Raw genomic sequence first — 16,391 nt, forward strand, 5'->3', positions numbered from 1 at the left:
CTTCGGAGACAGGGCAGCTGCTACCCTGACAACCAGTATTCAAATTGAATACTTTGTTTCTCACGGCAGCTCGCACGGCAGCACGCCCTCCCTCCGAAGCCAGCACCCTGAACGAGGCCTAAAGGGAAAAATCAGAGAATAGAGACACACAATTACCATATTGAAATTGCCAAGGGGCAGGCACTCCTAGCACCCACGTCAACCAGTGGTGGCATGTTGAACAGGCTGAACGGTGTTTCCCACACCCTCTGGGAGATCTGCCTTTTACAGGGTGTTATGTGCTGGATATCTGCTCTTTCACAGGATGCTGAACTTTCCGCTGGTGGTATGGGGAAGACAGGAAAGGCTCTTGGGGTGATGTTTAGTTCTTCTCTCGGTGGTTCAGCGCCTCCATCTCGCGCAGGCTCCAGGGATGCTGCAGACAATCTCTGCAGGAGAACCCTCTGATACTCCCCCTGATTGTAGTCTCAGGCAGGAGTATATTTTATGTAACGGGTTTCCCCCCCCCCAATCTCACATTGGCCTGGGTAGGTAGTCTAACCAACCCCCATTACGTGTTTGTGTTTGGTGGTGCACCTGTAGGCAACAGGACTCCTGAGTCTCCCGCTTGATGGTATTAGGGGATGTCATCAGGACAGGTAGCTGAGGTAGTGGGTGCGAATTCAACTTACATCATGTGCAGCGCCTCCACCTCATCAGGATCTATGCTTCCGCAGGGAGATGGTCCTGGTGAGGAACTCCTTCTTGGTGGTGACTGCCACTGCTGAGTAATCTCACACTCACACAGTGGGGGTTTCATTAACAAGGTCATCTTTATTGTAGATTGGGATGTAGCAGACTGCCCCATGCAGCTGCCGGCTCTAGCCGCACATCTCTTCGTGCTGTCCCTTTGCCAGGTACGCCCTCCCGAATTGAAGTGGGGTTCCCTCTTCTCCTAGGGAAATCCTCTCTGTGCCAGGTCCCTGTACACAGAGTGGCTTAGACAGGCTTGATTGGTCAACCTGGACCGCTAGTTACTGCACTAGGGTCACAAAGTGTTCCTACAATCCCTTATGCAGGAAAATACAAGTTACCAGCTACTTCGCATAGCTGCTGGAACACACTATAACTATCTGTGTTGTGCCTTATATACTTCAGGAGGCAGGCGCATCTCTGATGTCACTATCCAGGGACTCAGAGCATACAGCCACTCCCCTCCATACATAGGGCACCTCACTAGGGTGTGAGGGAAAACCTCCATAACTACTGCTGGCATTCCTGTACTTATCAGGACTTACTGCCAACAGAGAGGAAAGTAGTATACCATTATTATGCATGGCTATATTTATAACACAAGAACAGCTTTGGGCTGCGCTTATAGTGCCGGCGACAGTGACGAGATGTCGAGGCAAAACAAATGCATTGCCGTCGCGTGAGCTTATAGTAAGTGTGACGCGATGGAGCGACAGATTGGTCGCGATCGCTGGAAGTCATCTCAATTAGATTTTTCCAGCGACCGTAGCCTGACGTCACCGGCACTATAAGCGTAGCCTTATTCTGCAACTCACAGGATACAGCATACAGAATCCAGTCCTTAACTGATTCACTTATCTTCCAAGCCTCAGGATGATCCCTGGCCTACAGAGCCGGTCCTATTCTCTTTCCCTACTCCCTGGTGGAGTAGGAGGTATAATCCTCACTCCCACTCCCCACAAGGGAGGGGATGGAAGGTGACCAGAGTCCTGCGCACACTCTTCCTTGGGACAATTCCTCAGGAGAGAGACAACTACATTTACATGTGCAGCCTCTTAAGTACCCTGGGGGAGGGTCCAAGGTCTGAGCTCAGGATTGGGCAGAACACAGGCCTTGTGCCGCGCCCCCCCCCCCCTATCACTCAAGGGAGCTGCTCACTGCAGGAGAAAATCCGGATTGGGCCTAACACTGCCTGCACTGATACCAGGATTTACATGCTAGGCAGGGCAGATTAGTAGCCAAAAACAGACATGGCTACACAGGTTACATTTAGATGTAGTAGATTAATATCTGGAGCATGTAGATAATACTAAAAGAAAATTATTGACCCATAACGTGTCAAAACATAAACTAGTGGCCTGACTTTCACTGGAATAGAGTACACACACCTGAATGCTCCAGACCAGCAAACTGCTAATACTTCGGCTTTTATAGAGGTGGTCACACTTGCTGATGATCAATTAATCAAGGGCATTTGATTAGCCGCACCTGTCTGCTACTTAGCATCTTAATTCCTATGGAAGCAGTAAGGGTGTACAAAGTTTTTCACACATGGCTTCTCCATTTTGGCTTTATTTTTGTTAAATAAACCATGACACGGTGTAATATGTCATGTGTTGTTGTTCATCTGAGGTTGTATTTACCTAATTTTAAGACCTGCTAAGGAACAGATGATTGTTATTATGTCCTGATATGTAAAACCATGGAATTCAAAGAGGGTGTACTTAATTTTTCACATGAATATATATATATATAAAATTTAAGTTATGGTGGGTGAAAAAGGCAACAAAAAACCTCCACCTTTAGCATATACAGTAGCCAATAAAGAATATCACTTGTGAGCACATTCACATGTCTTAGCTCTGCAACCCTGCCTTTCACCATTATCACCTAGCATACAGTGCTCCCACTGCAGAAAGTGATTCTGGGAAATGACATGCAAATGGGCACACAGTGTGTCGCCTTTTGTCTGAAACCCATTTTTACATGGAACCCTTATATGCAAATGATCTGCTGTTCACACAGCTTTTAAGCACAGCGTGAAAATTGCAAAGCCAGTACAACCAACCTCACACTGATGAGACCCCAAAGTCGAAACAGCTGTCTGAGTGGTTTGACTGGCTTTGCATCTAATCCCATGCTGTGCTTAAAAGCTGTGTGAACAGCAGAACATTTGATTATTATGGTTCCTTGTAAAAATGGATTTTAATTTGTGACATGTGTGCCCATTTGCATGTCATTTCCCAGAATCCCTTGCTGCAGTGGAAGTGCTGGGTGATAATGGTGAAAGGCAGGGTTGCAGACCTTTCTAAGACATGCAAATGTGCTCACAAGTGATGAGAGAAGAGAGAAGAGAGAAGAGAGAGAGAGAAAATATTGTATTAGTAAAATACAAAAGCACACTTAAATGCAACATTTGGGTCCAGGAAGGACCTTCCCCAGGGGGCTGCTCCCCTTCCTGGACTGAAACGTTGGATTTAAGTGTGCTTTTGTATTTTACTAATACAATATTTTGGTTTATTCTTTGAGTGCTGTTTCTTGTCTTCTCGCCTGGGAAGCATTGGTTGCTCTATTGATATCTATGGACCATGCACCTTAACATACAGTGTTTGCTTGGAGTGCCAGCTGCTTAGGGGTTATGTAAAATACAGGTATGGGTAGGATGGTTATTATAGAGAAATTTGTGTTCCTGTTTAGTCAGAACGTTGTTAGCAAGGCCCTCATTGAGGAGTGTCATAAGTTTCTCTTGATATTTCTCCATTAGATTCGAGGGGAGGGGTTGGTATGTGGACTTATCTTGAAGAATACGTTGTGATTCTTCTATATGTAGCCATACCTGGTTTGGCTACTAGTCTGCCCTCGCTGGCATGAAAGTTCTGGTAAGAAAAAGACAGTGAACACACAAAGATACAGTTATCGCTCAGTATCAAACACAATCAAGTATAAGGCACCAGGTGCGTAGGGAGGAGATAAAGCAAAAACACAAATGGCGAGCAGAATCACCCAGGTCCCTATTGGCACGCACTCATGATGCACAAGTATAATTAACAAGGATACATATCCATTAATTTCAACCAAATTTCCCACTACCCCAATGAGGGTATATCAACAATAACAGACAGACAGTCTGCATAAAAACAGAAAATAACAAAACTTTAATGTTGACAGTCATGCCGAAACAAGTGTAAGTATGTACAGGTGAGTTAAAAAAAAGGAATAAAAATGATCCCCTGAGGGGAGGTGAATCAGGTGGAAAGTTAGTAGTGAGATCAATCGGCTTAGTAGCTATATTGTAATCTTAGCTTCAATACAAATCATTCCATATATAAGGTGTTGCGGTAATTACTAATATAACCCTGCTAAGGTATATACCCTACAAACTGAATACACATGAGGTATATCGTTAGCTGCAGCCGCAGCAGAGTTAAGTATAATAAAGAGTGTGGTGTACTGTATAACAACATACACGCAATAGATAGTGGTGCAGTGATAAACACCTATACGCCTAAGGCCTGGGACATAGTGAGTTTGTCCGGGCTGAGGCGCACTGAGGCTCAGGGAAAGCTGTGCTTTCCCTGGCCTTACACAGCGCGCCGTCAGGGGGCGGGTCGGGGGCGGGTCGGGGGCGGGTCGGGGGCGGGTCGGGGGCGGGCCAGTGACGTCACGGAGCTGGTTCGCCCTCATTGGGCGAACCGCTCACGTGACAGGCCCTGCGCTCTGGCAAGCAGGAAAATCTCAAACCTCCGTCAGACACACGCTTCCCCAAGCGTGCGGACGCGTGCGCGAGCTCCTGCTAAAACCGCTCTCATTGCGGCTGCAGGGACTCAGTGCCGAGCAGCAGCACGGGTCAGCGTCCGAGGCCATAGAATGCCTCTGTCAGATAATGCCTCAACACTCAACCCCAAAACTGATAATATCAGAAGGCTGCAGCTGCAACACCACAATGTCAGCAGTGTCTGGTATACGACCGTATCTCCAAGCAGAGTGAGGAATTCTCCCGCCACCACTGTCCTGAACACCGTCCCGCTCGCAGGCGCCACAACCGTGACGTCACTGCACCCCGACGCCGTTTCGTGTCCATAGACTCTTCTTCAGGGGGAGGAGCTACATACCAGTCGCATCATGCTGAAGATATACCCTACAGAGTGGGTGGGACAGATGTAACAGACCAATCACAATAATGGTCTGATACAATTGGTAACAGCTGTTTTAGTGCCACAATCTATCCCTTAATAGGTAAGTAAACCAAAACAGATACAAACAGACAAAAACAAACTTAAAGAGGTATATATGAAAAATAAACCTAACTAGCAGTATGATGTAACTTGGGTGTAAGGAGAGACAAGATTCCTAGTAATGATCTTATTTGGCATAACAGGGCAACACATCGTGATTATTGTAGGAATGTACTGCAATCCTTGGTGATCAAAGGATGGAGGGAATGTAGGTGGAAGTCGTAAATCAGTAACGTAGGACTGTACTGGCCTGCGCGACCCGCCCCAAAGGGGTCAAAACAGATCTCTAAGTTTAAATTAAACTGTTTACCCACATCCCTCTACCCCAAATAACACATTAATGATGGAACAGGTGAACATAGTACATCCTAGATGAATTATGAGTAAATGAAGCCCTCATTCAAGCCTGATGGTGCTTTCGTATTCAGTGTGTGTATCCACCTACATTCATGTTTCAATAATTTACGATCCCAGTCACCCTTGCGGGGACCCAGGTATAACTTCCCATCAAAACATTCATTAACTGTCTCCCAAGTGGGGTTATTTACTTGATAACGTGTGTGTAAGAAACAGTATGTTGGTGAGACACACAGGCCCCTCAAAGTTAGAGTCTTGGAACATCTTGGCTCGGTCCGCAATGGACGGGATACACCCGTAGCGCGTCATGTAAATGATATACATGGGGGCGAGATAGGTGTCTTATCATTTATTGGAATCGAACACGTACCCTGGGGTCCCCACAAGGGTGACTGGGATCGTAAATTATTGCAACATGAATGCAGGTGGATACACACACTGAATACGAAAGCACCATCAGGCTTGAATGAGGGCTTCATTTACTCATCATTCATCTAGGATGTACTATGTTCACCTTGTACTGTACATCATTAATGTGTTATTTGAGATCCGTTTTGACCCCTTTTTGGCGGGTCGCGCAGGCCAGTACATTCCTACGTTACTGATTTACGACTTCCACCTACATTCCCTCCATCCTTTGATCACCAAGGATTGCAGTACATTCCTACAATAATCACGATGTGTTGCCCTGTTATGCCAAATAAGATCATTACTAGGAATCTTGTCTCTCCTTACACCCGAGTTACATCATACTGCTAGTTAGGTTTATTTTTCATATATGTAACAGGGCTGCCTGTACTATTGCGTAAGTTAAATGCATGTTTGCTTTCTGGCATCAAGTGCACCACCTTTCTTTTTCTGTTTTGCTTGGCCCAGCGATCTTTTTTTGTTTCCTTTATCTGAAACTTTACTAACCTTTAATGTGGTGTCCTGAGGTCAGTCAGTATAATGCAGGTATGGTTAATGTTAAATACAGTTTGATGTTACACAGCCATGGGCAGTCCCTGTTAAAAAGGAAAAGGGCGTTTCCTTCCTGGATACCATTCAGGGTAGATTATACCATGGTATGGGGGGGGAATTAAAGTAAGTGATACCGAATGTCATTTATTTGCAGAGTAAAGACATGCATGGGATGTTTGTGAAAGGTTCTGTTGTTTATTTTGGGCTTGCTATAGAAAATTGTATGTTGTGTGAAGTGTATTATGTTTGCTAGTTTTGGGAGACAACTCCCCTATGTGGTATACTTAATTTGGTTTGGTCCAAATTAACCAGTAATAAAAGGGAGGGAGTTTCTTTCCCTGGGGGTTCTGCTGCACTCCTTGTTGCTGCTATCTGATGTGAGGTTGTCTCTTTCTGCACTCCTTGTTGCTGCTTTGTGATATGAGGAGGTCTGTGGAACTTCAGTGAAAGGATGCAAACTTTCTAATGCAGATATTGCTGGCTACTCTGTGGCTGGAGACACCACGCTGGGGGCACTGGTTGTTGTACACCTGAATGTGGAATACCTAATAAAAAGAAGGTTCAGAGAACAGCAAAAGCCTCTTTCATTCTTCCCAGGGTCTGATGCTGCTGCTTGTTTAAATAAAAAGGCTGGGACTCAACTTTTCACAATATATACCTCTTTAAGTTTGTTTTTGTCTGTTTGTATCTGTTTTGGTTTACTTACCTATTAAGGGATAGATTGTGTCACTAAAACAGCTGTTACCAATTGTATCAGACCATTATTGTGATTGGTCTGTTACATCTGTCCCACCCACTCTGTAGGGTATATCTTCCGCATGATGCGACTGGTATGTAGCTCCCCCCATGAAGAAGTGTCTACGGACACGAAACGGCGTCGGTTGCAGTGACGTCACGGTTGTGGCGCCTGCGAGAGGGACGGTGTTCAGGACAGTGGTGGCGGGAGAATTCCTCACTCTGCTTGGAGATACGGTCGTATACCAGACACTGCTGACATTGTGGTGTTGCAGCTGCAGCCTTCTGATATGATCAGTTTTGGGGTTGAGTGTTGGGGCATTATCTGATAGAGGCATTCTTAGGCGTATAGGTGTTTATCACTGCACCACTATCTCTATTGCCTGCACATACAGCGTGTATGTTGTTATACACCACACTCTTTATTATACTTACCTCGGCTGCAGCTTACGATATACTGTACCAAATGTGTATTCAGTTTGTAGGGTATATACCTTAGCAGGGTTATATTAGTAATTACTGCACCACCTTATATATGGAATGATTTGTATTGAGGCTAAGATTATTGCAATATAGCTACTAAGCCGATTGATTTCACTACCAGCATCCCACCTTATACACCTCCCTTCAGGGGATCATTTTTATTCCTTTTTTAACTCACCTGTACATACTTACACTTGTTTCGGCGTGACTATCTGTCAACATTAAAGTTTTGTTATTTTCTGTTTTTATACAGACTGTCTGTCTGTTATTGTTGATATACCCTCATTGGGGTAGTGGGAAATTTGGTTGAAATTAATGGATATGTATCCTTGTTAATTATACCTGTGCATCATGAGTGCGTGCCAATAGGGACCTGGGTGATTCTGTTCGCCATTTGTGTTTAAGAAAAAGACAGTGCCAGTACCAATTATGGGGTTTGCCCACACAGGCACCTTCTTTGAGTGACAGGAGGTGGGGCTAGGTCTGTGTTCTGCCCAATCCTGGGTTCAGACCTAGTGCCTTCCCCCTACTGTACTTAAAGGAGTTGTAACCCCAAATTCTTTAGTTGTCTCTACTATGAGAGAGACAAGGTATCACACAGGACTTCTGTGCACTGGCAGGGCCTGGTCCTCTTCCCTAAGGGGGAGAGTGAGTGATCACCTTTTCCGCTGGTCCTGCTAGAGGGCTAGAGAAGAACAGGGACTGCTGCTTGGTCCATGGATCATCTTAAGTCTGGAGACCAGGACAGTGACTGTATTGGGCAGGGACTGCCTTGATACTGTGAATGTACAGAAGAATAAAGCCGGTTCCAGTTGAATATACCTCCTGCCTTGTGTGTGATCCTACTGGCGGGAGAGGTAACCGTTTCTACCGTAGGAGATATCCTCCATACATCTGGACCTTACGGCAGATGGAGGCACTCTGTACCATGGAGTAAATGTTGGGTATATACCACAGAAGCCTGTCCTGTAGTCCCCACAAACATTGGCGGACAGCTAATCATTCTGTGAGCCAACAGGTAGCATGCACCATACACCTAGTAACAGGGGGATCTCCCAAAGGGTGGGGGAAACACTGTTACATATGTAGCGGTCATGTAAAATGGCTACAGTCATCTCTCCTGCTGACAGTAAGGCCTGGTAAGTTGTGGGCATGCCAGCAGTAATTATGGAGGTTTGCCCTCACACCCTGGTGGGGTGCCCTGTGTATGGATGGGAGTGGTCACATGCTCTGACTCCATGGTTAGTGATGTCAGAGGTGTGTCAGCTTCCAGAGTGTACATAAGGCACAGCACTGTGTCTAAAAGTTAGTTCTGCTAAGTGGAGGAGGAGTTCTGGTTAGTTCTGCCAGAGTTCTATCTGAGTCTAGTTCTGGAAGGAGTTCTGTCAAGTTCACGTTCAAGTAGTCAAGACAGTTATGTTCTAATAGCTGCAGTAGGAGTCTGTGTCCAGGGACCTGGCGCAGAATAAAGATATCCCGGCTGGGATAGGGAATCCCTGATCAAGGTGACATACCTTTTAAAGGGAAGCACGGGCACTATGATGGGCTAGAAACACCCCATTGTGGAGGGCAGCTAGCCCACCGTATCAATAAAGATGAAGCTGATCACAGAAACCCTCGTGTGTAAGAGTCAAGTGATTGCACAGGGGGCTGCACCACCGAGGAGTTCCTCACCAGGACCATCCCCAAGTGACCGAAGGGACCCTGATGAGGTGGAGGCGCTGCACTGGAACTAGGTAGGACTCAGCACACTACCTCAGCTGCCTGTCTGGACGGGTTCTCCCCACACACCATCATGCGGGGGAGACTCAGGAGTCCTGTTGCCAACAGGTGCACCACCAGACACTACCACACTGTAATGGGGACCGGTTAGACCACAGGGGCCAATGTGAGATTGGGTGGGTCAGGCCGGGCCAGAAATACCGTTACATTTGGAGGCGAGCTGCTGAGATCAGATCTGTCATCAGGACAGGCTCTAGCTAGGCACACTGGGAAACAGGGAGAGCGTCTGCTGCCACTCTGTGCTGCGTAGGGACGGACCTAGGGGTGGTCAGGGGCTGACAGGGTATTGTCAGTTCGCAGGGACGACCTAGGGGCCTGAAAGGAGTGAGGGGTTTGGAGCCGGGCTATAGCTGACCGAGTCACCTTGAGGTAGTGCTAGTTGGTAGGATGCCAGAAGGGATAGCCTGTTAACGAGGTCAGGAATCCTGGAGAGGGTCTGCGCTAGGCTAACCAAGACAGGTAGACGCCCCAAGTACTGCATGGAAGAGCCAGAGTACTCTAGCCCATTCCAGACACTTACCATAGGGAGCACAGACTGGGAGGAAGGAGTTACAGCAGACACTGAGAGAGTGAGCCTAGCCTGAGGTAGTGCAACATGAGTCCAGCCTAGATCAGTTACACATGTGGTGGTGCATCTGAAGCAAATCTTTATTGTACTGGTGTGGTGGCTGCCCCGCAGAGTGGAGCCCCATGTACGACAATTGGTACGAGAGCATAGCAACCCAAGAAATGGACTATCCGCGCGGTGTGGAGAATCCAAAATGGCGATTGGAGGCTGAGGGGGAAGGCACCCGTGGCGTGCGCCCCACTGAAGAGCAAACTGTCGCTGAGCTGTCTTTAACTAATCTGCTCTGGAGTGGAGCGAAGGCTGTGGCTGCCCCGTTTTTGTCCTGTCTGGGACACCGAGGGGCCACCCTTGAGGAGTGTGAGGACATTGTGATAACTGGGGGGGAACCTAGCGAGAAGAGCAAACAAACTGACATTTCGGGCTTAAAAGCCAACCAAAATGGCGGTTCCCGCTTGCTAGGGAGACCGCATGGGCCAGTCGCAGAGAAAATGGCTGATGCAGAACTTGCAAAGAGCTGGCCGGGAATGGCGCGAACAGCAGAGCCCCGCCCTGATGGGGGGCATGGCGCGAAAGCTATGGCTGCGCCTTCATGGACAGTGACTCACTCGGCACTTGTGCTGAGTCAACCGCTTAGTCTATGGGACCCTCCCCTGATTTCCACCAGGGGGAGTGACTTTCAATTATGGCCTGTGGGAATGCACCCACTGGGCCCAGGGACTGATATCCAGATGGCGCCACTACAAGAAGTAGTTCTGGCCGCGGAGGTAACGTGCAAAAAGGAGGGATATTTTGCACGAAAAGCAGCAGCTAGGAGAAGGCGGGAACTAGCCGCGGCCCAAGAATCCCACTCTGATGAGGAAATTGGCGCGAAAATGCAGACCGCGCCCACCAGGACTGAGAAAGGCGCGGCCTTAATTAAGGGGCATGATATTCCCCTGTGGGATCCGCCCATAATTGCAACCCCTGGGGGCGGGTTCCAGCTATGCCAGCGGAAGGAGGAGCCGAAGCAGGGAGTGGCGGATCCAGCAACTTCTACCTGTCAGTTGCGAGGAACCACTGACCTGAAGAGACCTATACAGGAAGTGGCTCCTGTGAAAAGAATGGCCTGCTCCTCCACTGTGGGCACGATGGTCTCCACCCAGCCCTACTCGGTACCCGGCGGGCTACTGGTAGTAAGGGTGGCAAACACCGAGACGGTGGTCGGGCTCTTCCTACAATGCGGGCTGCCCGGAGGCACTGTCAACACAGCGGCACGTTGCCCACATTGCGGGACATTATATCTGTGGCCCATGCCCACATTTATACCCATTCAACCTGCTGACCCCCCGGGGGATACGGCTAGGCGCTCCGCCGAGTCCCCTGGCGCACTGTGGATCAGCCGTGCGAGTCCCGGAGAAAGGGGACTGGAGTCGACCAAGTTGGCTGGGTCAGCAGCAACCGAGACGGTCGGGTCACTCCCCGACCGCACAGAGAAAAGACTTTCGCCATGCTCGGTGACCCCGAGATCAGGGAAGGGAGATTACTCCGACGAGGATCTCCGCGAGCTAGCGGTGGCGAAATCGGGACCAAAGAGGGAACAAGGACGGACGACACCCCGTGGGGTGAGTGGCAGTCTGGAGAACAGGGCGTCCCCCGCAGATCGGCGAGCCGAGAGACGGAGTCCCGCCATCCCAGGACCTGGCGGCGACGGGAGAGAGACGCCTACGCCCCTGCGGATTGGTAAGAGAAGCAGCCCCATCACTTACCTTGTCCCGGCAGACAGCGCAGCGGAGGAAGGGCCGTGCCAGGCCCAAGGCGCACATGGAGAGACGGCATCACTTCCGGTAAAGGCGGCGGCGGAGCTTCCGGATGTTGTCATCAAGGAAGAGATCCGGCATGGGGGTCCAACCCAAGATGGCGACGCTTCCGGTTCCGGGGAGGACATCACTTCCGGAGATGACGGTGGAACCGCTGGGAAAGACGCAGCGACGCTTCGGCGATCGGGGGAAGGTCTCCGATCACCTCAAGGGCCCAAGAGCTGGATGGGCGATCCGAGGACTGAGGAGGGTGAGATATCCTCATTGGACCAGTCTACGGACAGCCGAGAACGGGTCGTAACCCTGTGGGGTCCAATCGCTTGCCCTTATGTCCCATCCCACGCCCTAGATAAAACCCCTGCCCCTGTCACCTGTTCCACGGGATCCCCGCCTAGCTTAGAATCGGTGGACATACCCTCGGAAGAGGAGGTGAAACGGACTGGGGAGAGACAGCGCAGTTGCGCTACGGAAGGCACTTCTCGGGGAGGGGGAGAGTTGAGAAAGGCCGCGGTAGGCCGGTGGCTGCCCCCTGTGGCTCCCGACCCAGTGAAAAAGGCCCCGGGATCATCAAGGTGGTCTGTACCGCGATCGGCAATGACATCGGGGGTATTTTCCCAGGGGGATGAAAGCGATTCAGGGGAGTCACACAAGTTCAAAGAGCACCGTTGGTGGGCCCCACTCTTTGAAGGGTATTCTGCATGGATGGACCGTACTCGGTTTCTCATCCGGAGGGAGGACGTGGTAGACTACTGGTGGGCAGTAGGAGAGTTCACTCCTGAACAGAGGGACAGAGAGCTGCAGGATAGGTGGATTCAAATTGAGCATAGGGGGATAGAACCCATGGGTCCTGACATACTGTCAGATCCTGTGGATCCTGACGAGCCCCTGTCATGGGTGTTACCTGGGAGGGCAGGTAGAGCTGAACTGACCAGGATCAGCAGAGCGGAACGGGCGATAATAGCTCGTTACAAATCATCCCACGGGTTGGAGTACCCTTACGTCCCTGAGCCTCTCATGGATGAAATAGAGGAGAACAGAGGGAGGTGGCTTAGGGAGACCATTGAGATGTACTTGGTCGGTAGGGGAAGTGCAGTGATAGGAAAGAAGGCCGAGGATCGGATAGAACATTTGATTCGCATATGGGGCAAAGGAAGGAACATCTACAAGCATAAGGTGACCTATAGGCCCGAGAGGGGACTGCCGAGACATTACTATGTTACGGTCCTGGATATGGGTGGTAGGGAGGTAAGAAAACCTGACCCCAGTCACTACTTTTAGGAGGTACTATGCATTACGCGGGTTCGTGGCTGCTGGTCGGGGCGGGCTTGGCGGAGTGTACTGTAGACATTTTTTCTGTGTGCATTATGAAAATTTGTAAGATGTTCTAATTATGTTTTGTGTTACAGTGCTTCCTGGAAAAGGGTATACAAATTTAGGTCCCAGCGAGGACGATGGGATTCACCAGGGGGAGAATGTAGCGGTCATGTAAAATGGCTACAGTCATCTCTCCTGCTGACAGTAAGGCCTGGTAAGTTGTGGGCATGCCAGCAGTAATTATGGAGGTTTGCCCTCACACCCTGGTGGGGTGCCCTGTGTATGGATGGGAGTGGTCACATGCTCTGACTCCATGGTTAGTGATGTCAGAGGTGTGTCAGCTTCCAGAGTGTACATAAGGCACAGCACTGTGTCTAAAAGTTAGTTCTGCTAAGTGGAGGAGGAGTTCTGGTTAGTTCTGCCAGAGTTCTATCTGAGTCTAGTTCTGGAAGGAGTTCTGTCAAGTTCATGTTCAAGTAGTCAAGACAGTTATGTTCTAATAGCTGCAGTAGGAGTCTGTGTCCAGGGACCTGGCGCAGAATAAAGATATCCCGGCTGGGATAGGGAATCCCTGATCAAGGTGACATACCTTTTAAAGGGAAGCACGGGCACTATGATGGGCTAGAAACACCCCATTGTGGAGGGCAGCTAGCCCACCGTATCAATAAAGATGAAGCTGATCACAGAAACCCTCGTATGTAAGAGTCAAGTGATTGCACAGGGGGCTGCACCACCGAGGAGTTCCTCACCAGGACCATCCCCAAGTGACCGAAGGGACCCTGATGAGGTGGAGGCGCTGCACTGGAACTAGGTAGGACTCAGCACACTACCTCAGCTGCCTGTCTGGACGGGTTCTCCCCACACACCATCATGCGGGAGACTCAGGAGTCCTGTTGCCAACAGGTGCACCACCAGACACTACCACACTGTAATGGGGACCGGTTAGACCACAGGGGCCAATGTGAGATTGGGTGGGTCAGGCCGGGCCAGAAATACCGTTACACATATAAAATATTTTTTGTCCATAATTACCAACCCCCCCTTGTCAGCTGGTTTTATAACAATGTGATTGTTTTCTTCTAATTCTGCCAACACTTTTTTCTCCTCTATGCTAAGATTGTCATTCATGGTTTTAAATGAACGACTACATGTCTCAAGTTCATCTATAACCATTTCTGCAAATGTGTTAATAAGTGGTCCACATATATATTTTGGAAACATTTTGGACTTTTTTCTAAATGGCTTTTGTGCCACAGATGTTTGCACCACTGGGGTGATATGGCTACTGATTTGTCTTGTCACTGCATCTTTCCGTAAATATTTTTTTAAAGACACTTTTCTGATATATTTTTGGACGTCTGTACAGTAGCTTAAAGCTATTCGGTCCACATACTGGTGCAAATGAGAGGCCTTTTGTAAGGATTTTCTTTTCAATGCCTGTCAAAACATATTAAGATTTAGTGACTTTCGTAGCGGTGGTATTTGCCTGTTCTGTCTACAGACTGTCTCCATGATCCATAGCTATTTCCCCATTCCTATATATTCTGTCTAGTTCATTATCTGTTTCTTGTCCCCCTCCCCCCCTCTTTCATTGAATTAAAATCTAATAAATAAACATTTTAGTTTCACTTAGTGCAGGTACAGTATCATTCATACTGAATGAAGTCTGGCAAAAGTTGCATGTGAATTACAGTATACTAGCAAATAAAGTCACGCAGAAACTTCATCAGTAGTCAAAAAACATTATAGTTGATATTGCATGGGAAAATACTCTTTATGTTCATGTTACATTAAAAAAATGTTATGTTTTCCAATGCAGCTTCATCATTTTGGCATCTGATTATGGTAATTGGTCCCTTGTGTGAATAAAAGGAAATGCAAAAGAAAGAAAAATATAGGCACAATGATACACTTTATTGGACTACTACACGATTCACAGTATACAAGCGTTTTGAACCTCACACATATCACCTCTCAGGTAGCATGTAGAACCATGTGAGAATTTTCAGGTAGAAGGTAGAACTCGGAGTTTCAAAAGCTTGTATAATATAAACCACGTGTTAGTCCAATAAAATGTATCATACTTCCTATTGTTTAATTCATTAGCCTACGGTATATAACATTGAATGGACAAACTATAATGTATTGTTGAGTAATCAGAAATACCGTTACTCTGCTCTCTGAGCTGGTTTGGGTGCAGAGCGACATAGCACATAATCAGATAGAATTGTAGGGAGGTAAGAAACAGGAATGTAGAAGAGCTTGCTGTCCCAGCCAGGGGAGTATCTCGTCCAGGGGTAAACGGCAATCAGGGCATGCTCCATGCAGTCTGTGACCTTGTACAGCTTGGAGCTAGTAGATCCCGTCATATTATCCATGTTCTGAGCCCCTGTGTGCACATGAAACACAGAAACGAAACAAATTACTACGGTTGCTAATAAAGCCCAGCAGATATTTAATGTGACTCTTGTGTTCCTATTCTCCAATGTGCAGCGCATGGCGCAATATTACAAAAGGAGGAATACAAATGAGTCCTGTAAATATGTGTCCTGGAAGTGTCCACTTAAGAAGTCATGTGATCACTGCCCATTCTCATGCTGTCCCCTTCCACATCTCTCTTCAAGTGGAAATTTTCCTTCTATCCATAATTCCGAGCAGACAAGCAGAGGGTCTTACAGTTCTGGTAATACTGCTCTCCATAGTCCTTCTTGACTTCTGCAGGTAGATTCTCCCACAGCCGCTTCAGGTTCTTCTTACGAGGTTCTGAGACAGCCATTGCGGTTCTGAAAGCGCCAGGCTCTATGATGGACACTTTTACCCCAAAATCACCGAGCTCCCTTCTGCAGTGGGGGAAAAAATAAGAAAAATACATCCTTACTACCATTATGAAAGCAACTGTTCCATCAAGTACCTATAATGGAGTTTCCAAAAGTATTTACCCATGCAACACCTCTGATGTTTTATTTATTCACAAATTAGATGGCACAGTAACTAGTACTAGCCAACATGGAATCTCAACACATGTCACCAGGATCCAGGTTGTAATTGACAAAGGAATGCTGCAACAAATAGGGCAGATTTATAAAGTGGTTCTGAAATAAAACATAATAGTGGCCATCTTTAATGAGCCCTACCAATATTATGTTACATTAATGTTTTTCCTTACAAGATAACTAAAAGGATTTCACAAATGTGATACAGATGAAGTCAAACTAGTCTTAGTTTATAATCTTGTTTTTGGTCTGTGTATGGACAGCACTGATAACGGGAATCGTGGTACTGATGCCATCATGCATACTGTATATTTATACAGTATGTTACCATTAAAGGAATAACTTTTTTCGGCAACAACTCAAGGAGTCAGTAAGTTTATGCAACAAATGCTTACAGTAATTGTTTTGAGTGTTGGTCTGAAGTCTTTTTCCATAT

General features: G+C 47.7%; 2 protein-coding genes across 5 annotated transcripts in view; both read right to left on the bottom strand.

Annotated features, from left to right (window-relative positions):
• LOC142489888 (retinol dehydrogenase 16-like) overlaps positions 1-16,391 on the bottom strand; it is a 73,820-nt gene that overhangs the window by 18,366 nt on the left and 39,063 nt on the right. For 2 of the 4 annotated variants that reach the window (XR_012799959.1, XM_075591445.1), the window contains exon 1: positions 6,240-6,378. The exons of 1 other annotated variant lie outside the window; for it this stretch is intronic. The gene's annotated coding sequence lies outside the window, so the exon portion shown is untranslated. Of the gene's footprint in view, positions 1-156; positions 182-6,239; positions 6,379-16,391 lie in introns of those variants that run through there. One more of the 4 variants, XM_075591448.1, reaches the window with a different exon arrangement.
• Positions 14,689-16,391, bottom strand: part of LOC142489887 (retinol dehydrogenase 7-like) — a 40,796-nt gene continuing 39,093 nt past the window's right edge. Inside the window, exons 4-5 of the mRNA XM_075591444.1 lie at positions 15,639-15,802; positions 14,689-15,351 (exon numbers count right to left, since the gene is read on the bottom strand). Coding sequence (XP_075447559.1) covers positions 15,131-15,351; positions 15,639-15,802 — 385 coding nt within the window. The 3' untranslated portion in view covers positions 14,689-15,130. The remainder of the gene's footprint in view (positions 15,352-15,638; positions 15,803-16,391) is intronic.

The sequence above is a fragment of the Ascaphus truei genome, chromosome 3, assembly GCF_040206685.1.
Source record: "Ascaphus truei isolate aAscTru1 chromosome 3, aAscTru1.hap1, whole genome shotgun sequence".
NCBI lineage: Eukaryota > Metazoa > Chordata > Amphibia > Anura > Ascaphidae > Ascaphus > Ascaphus truei.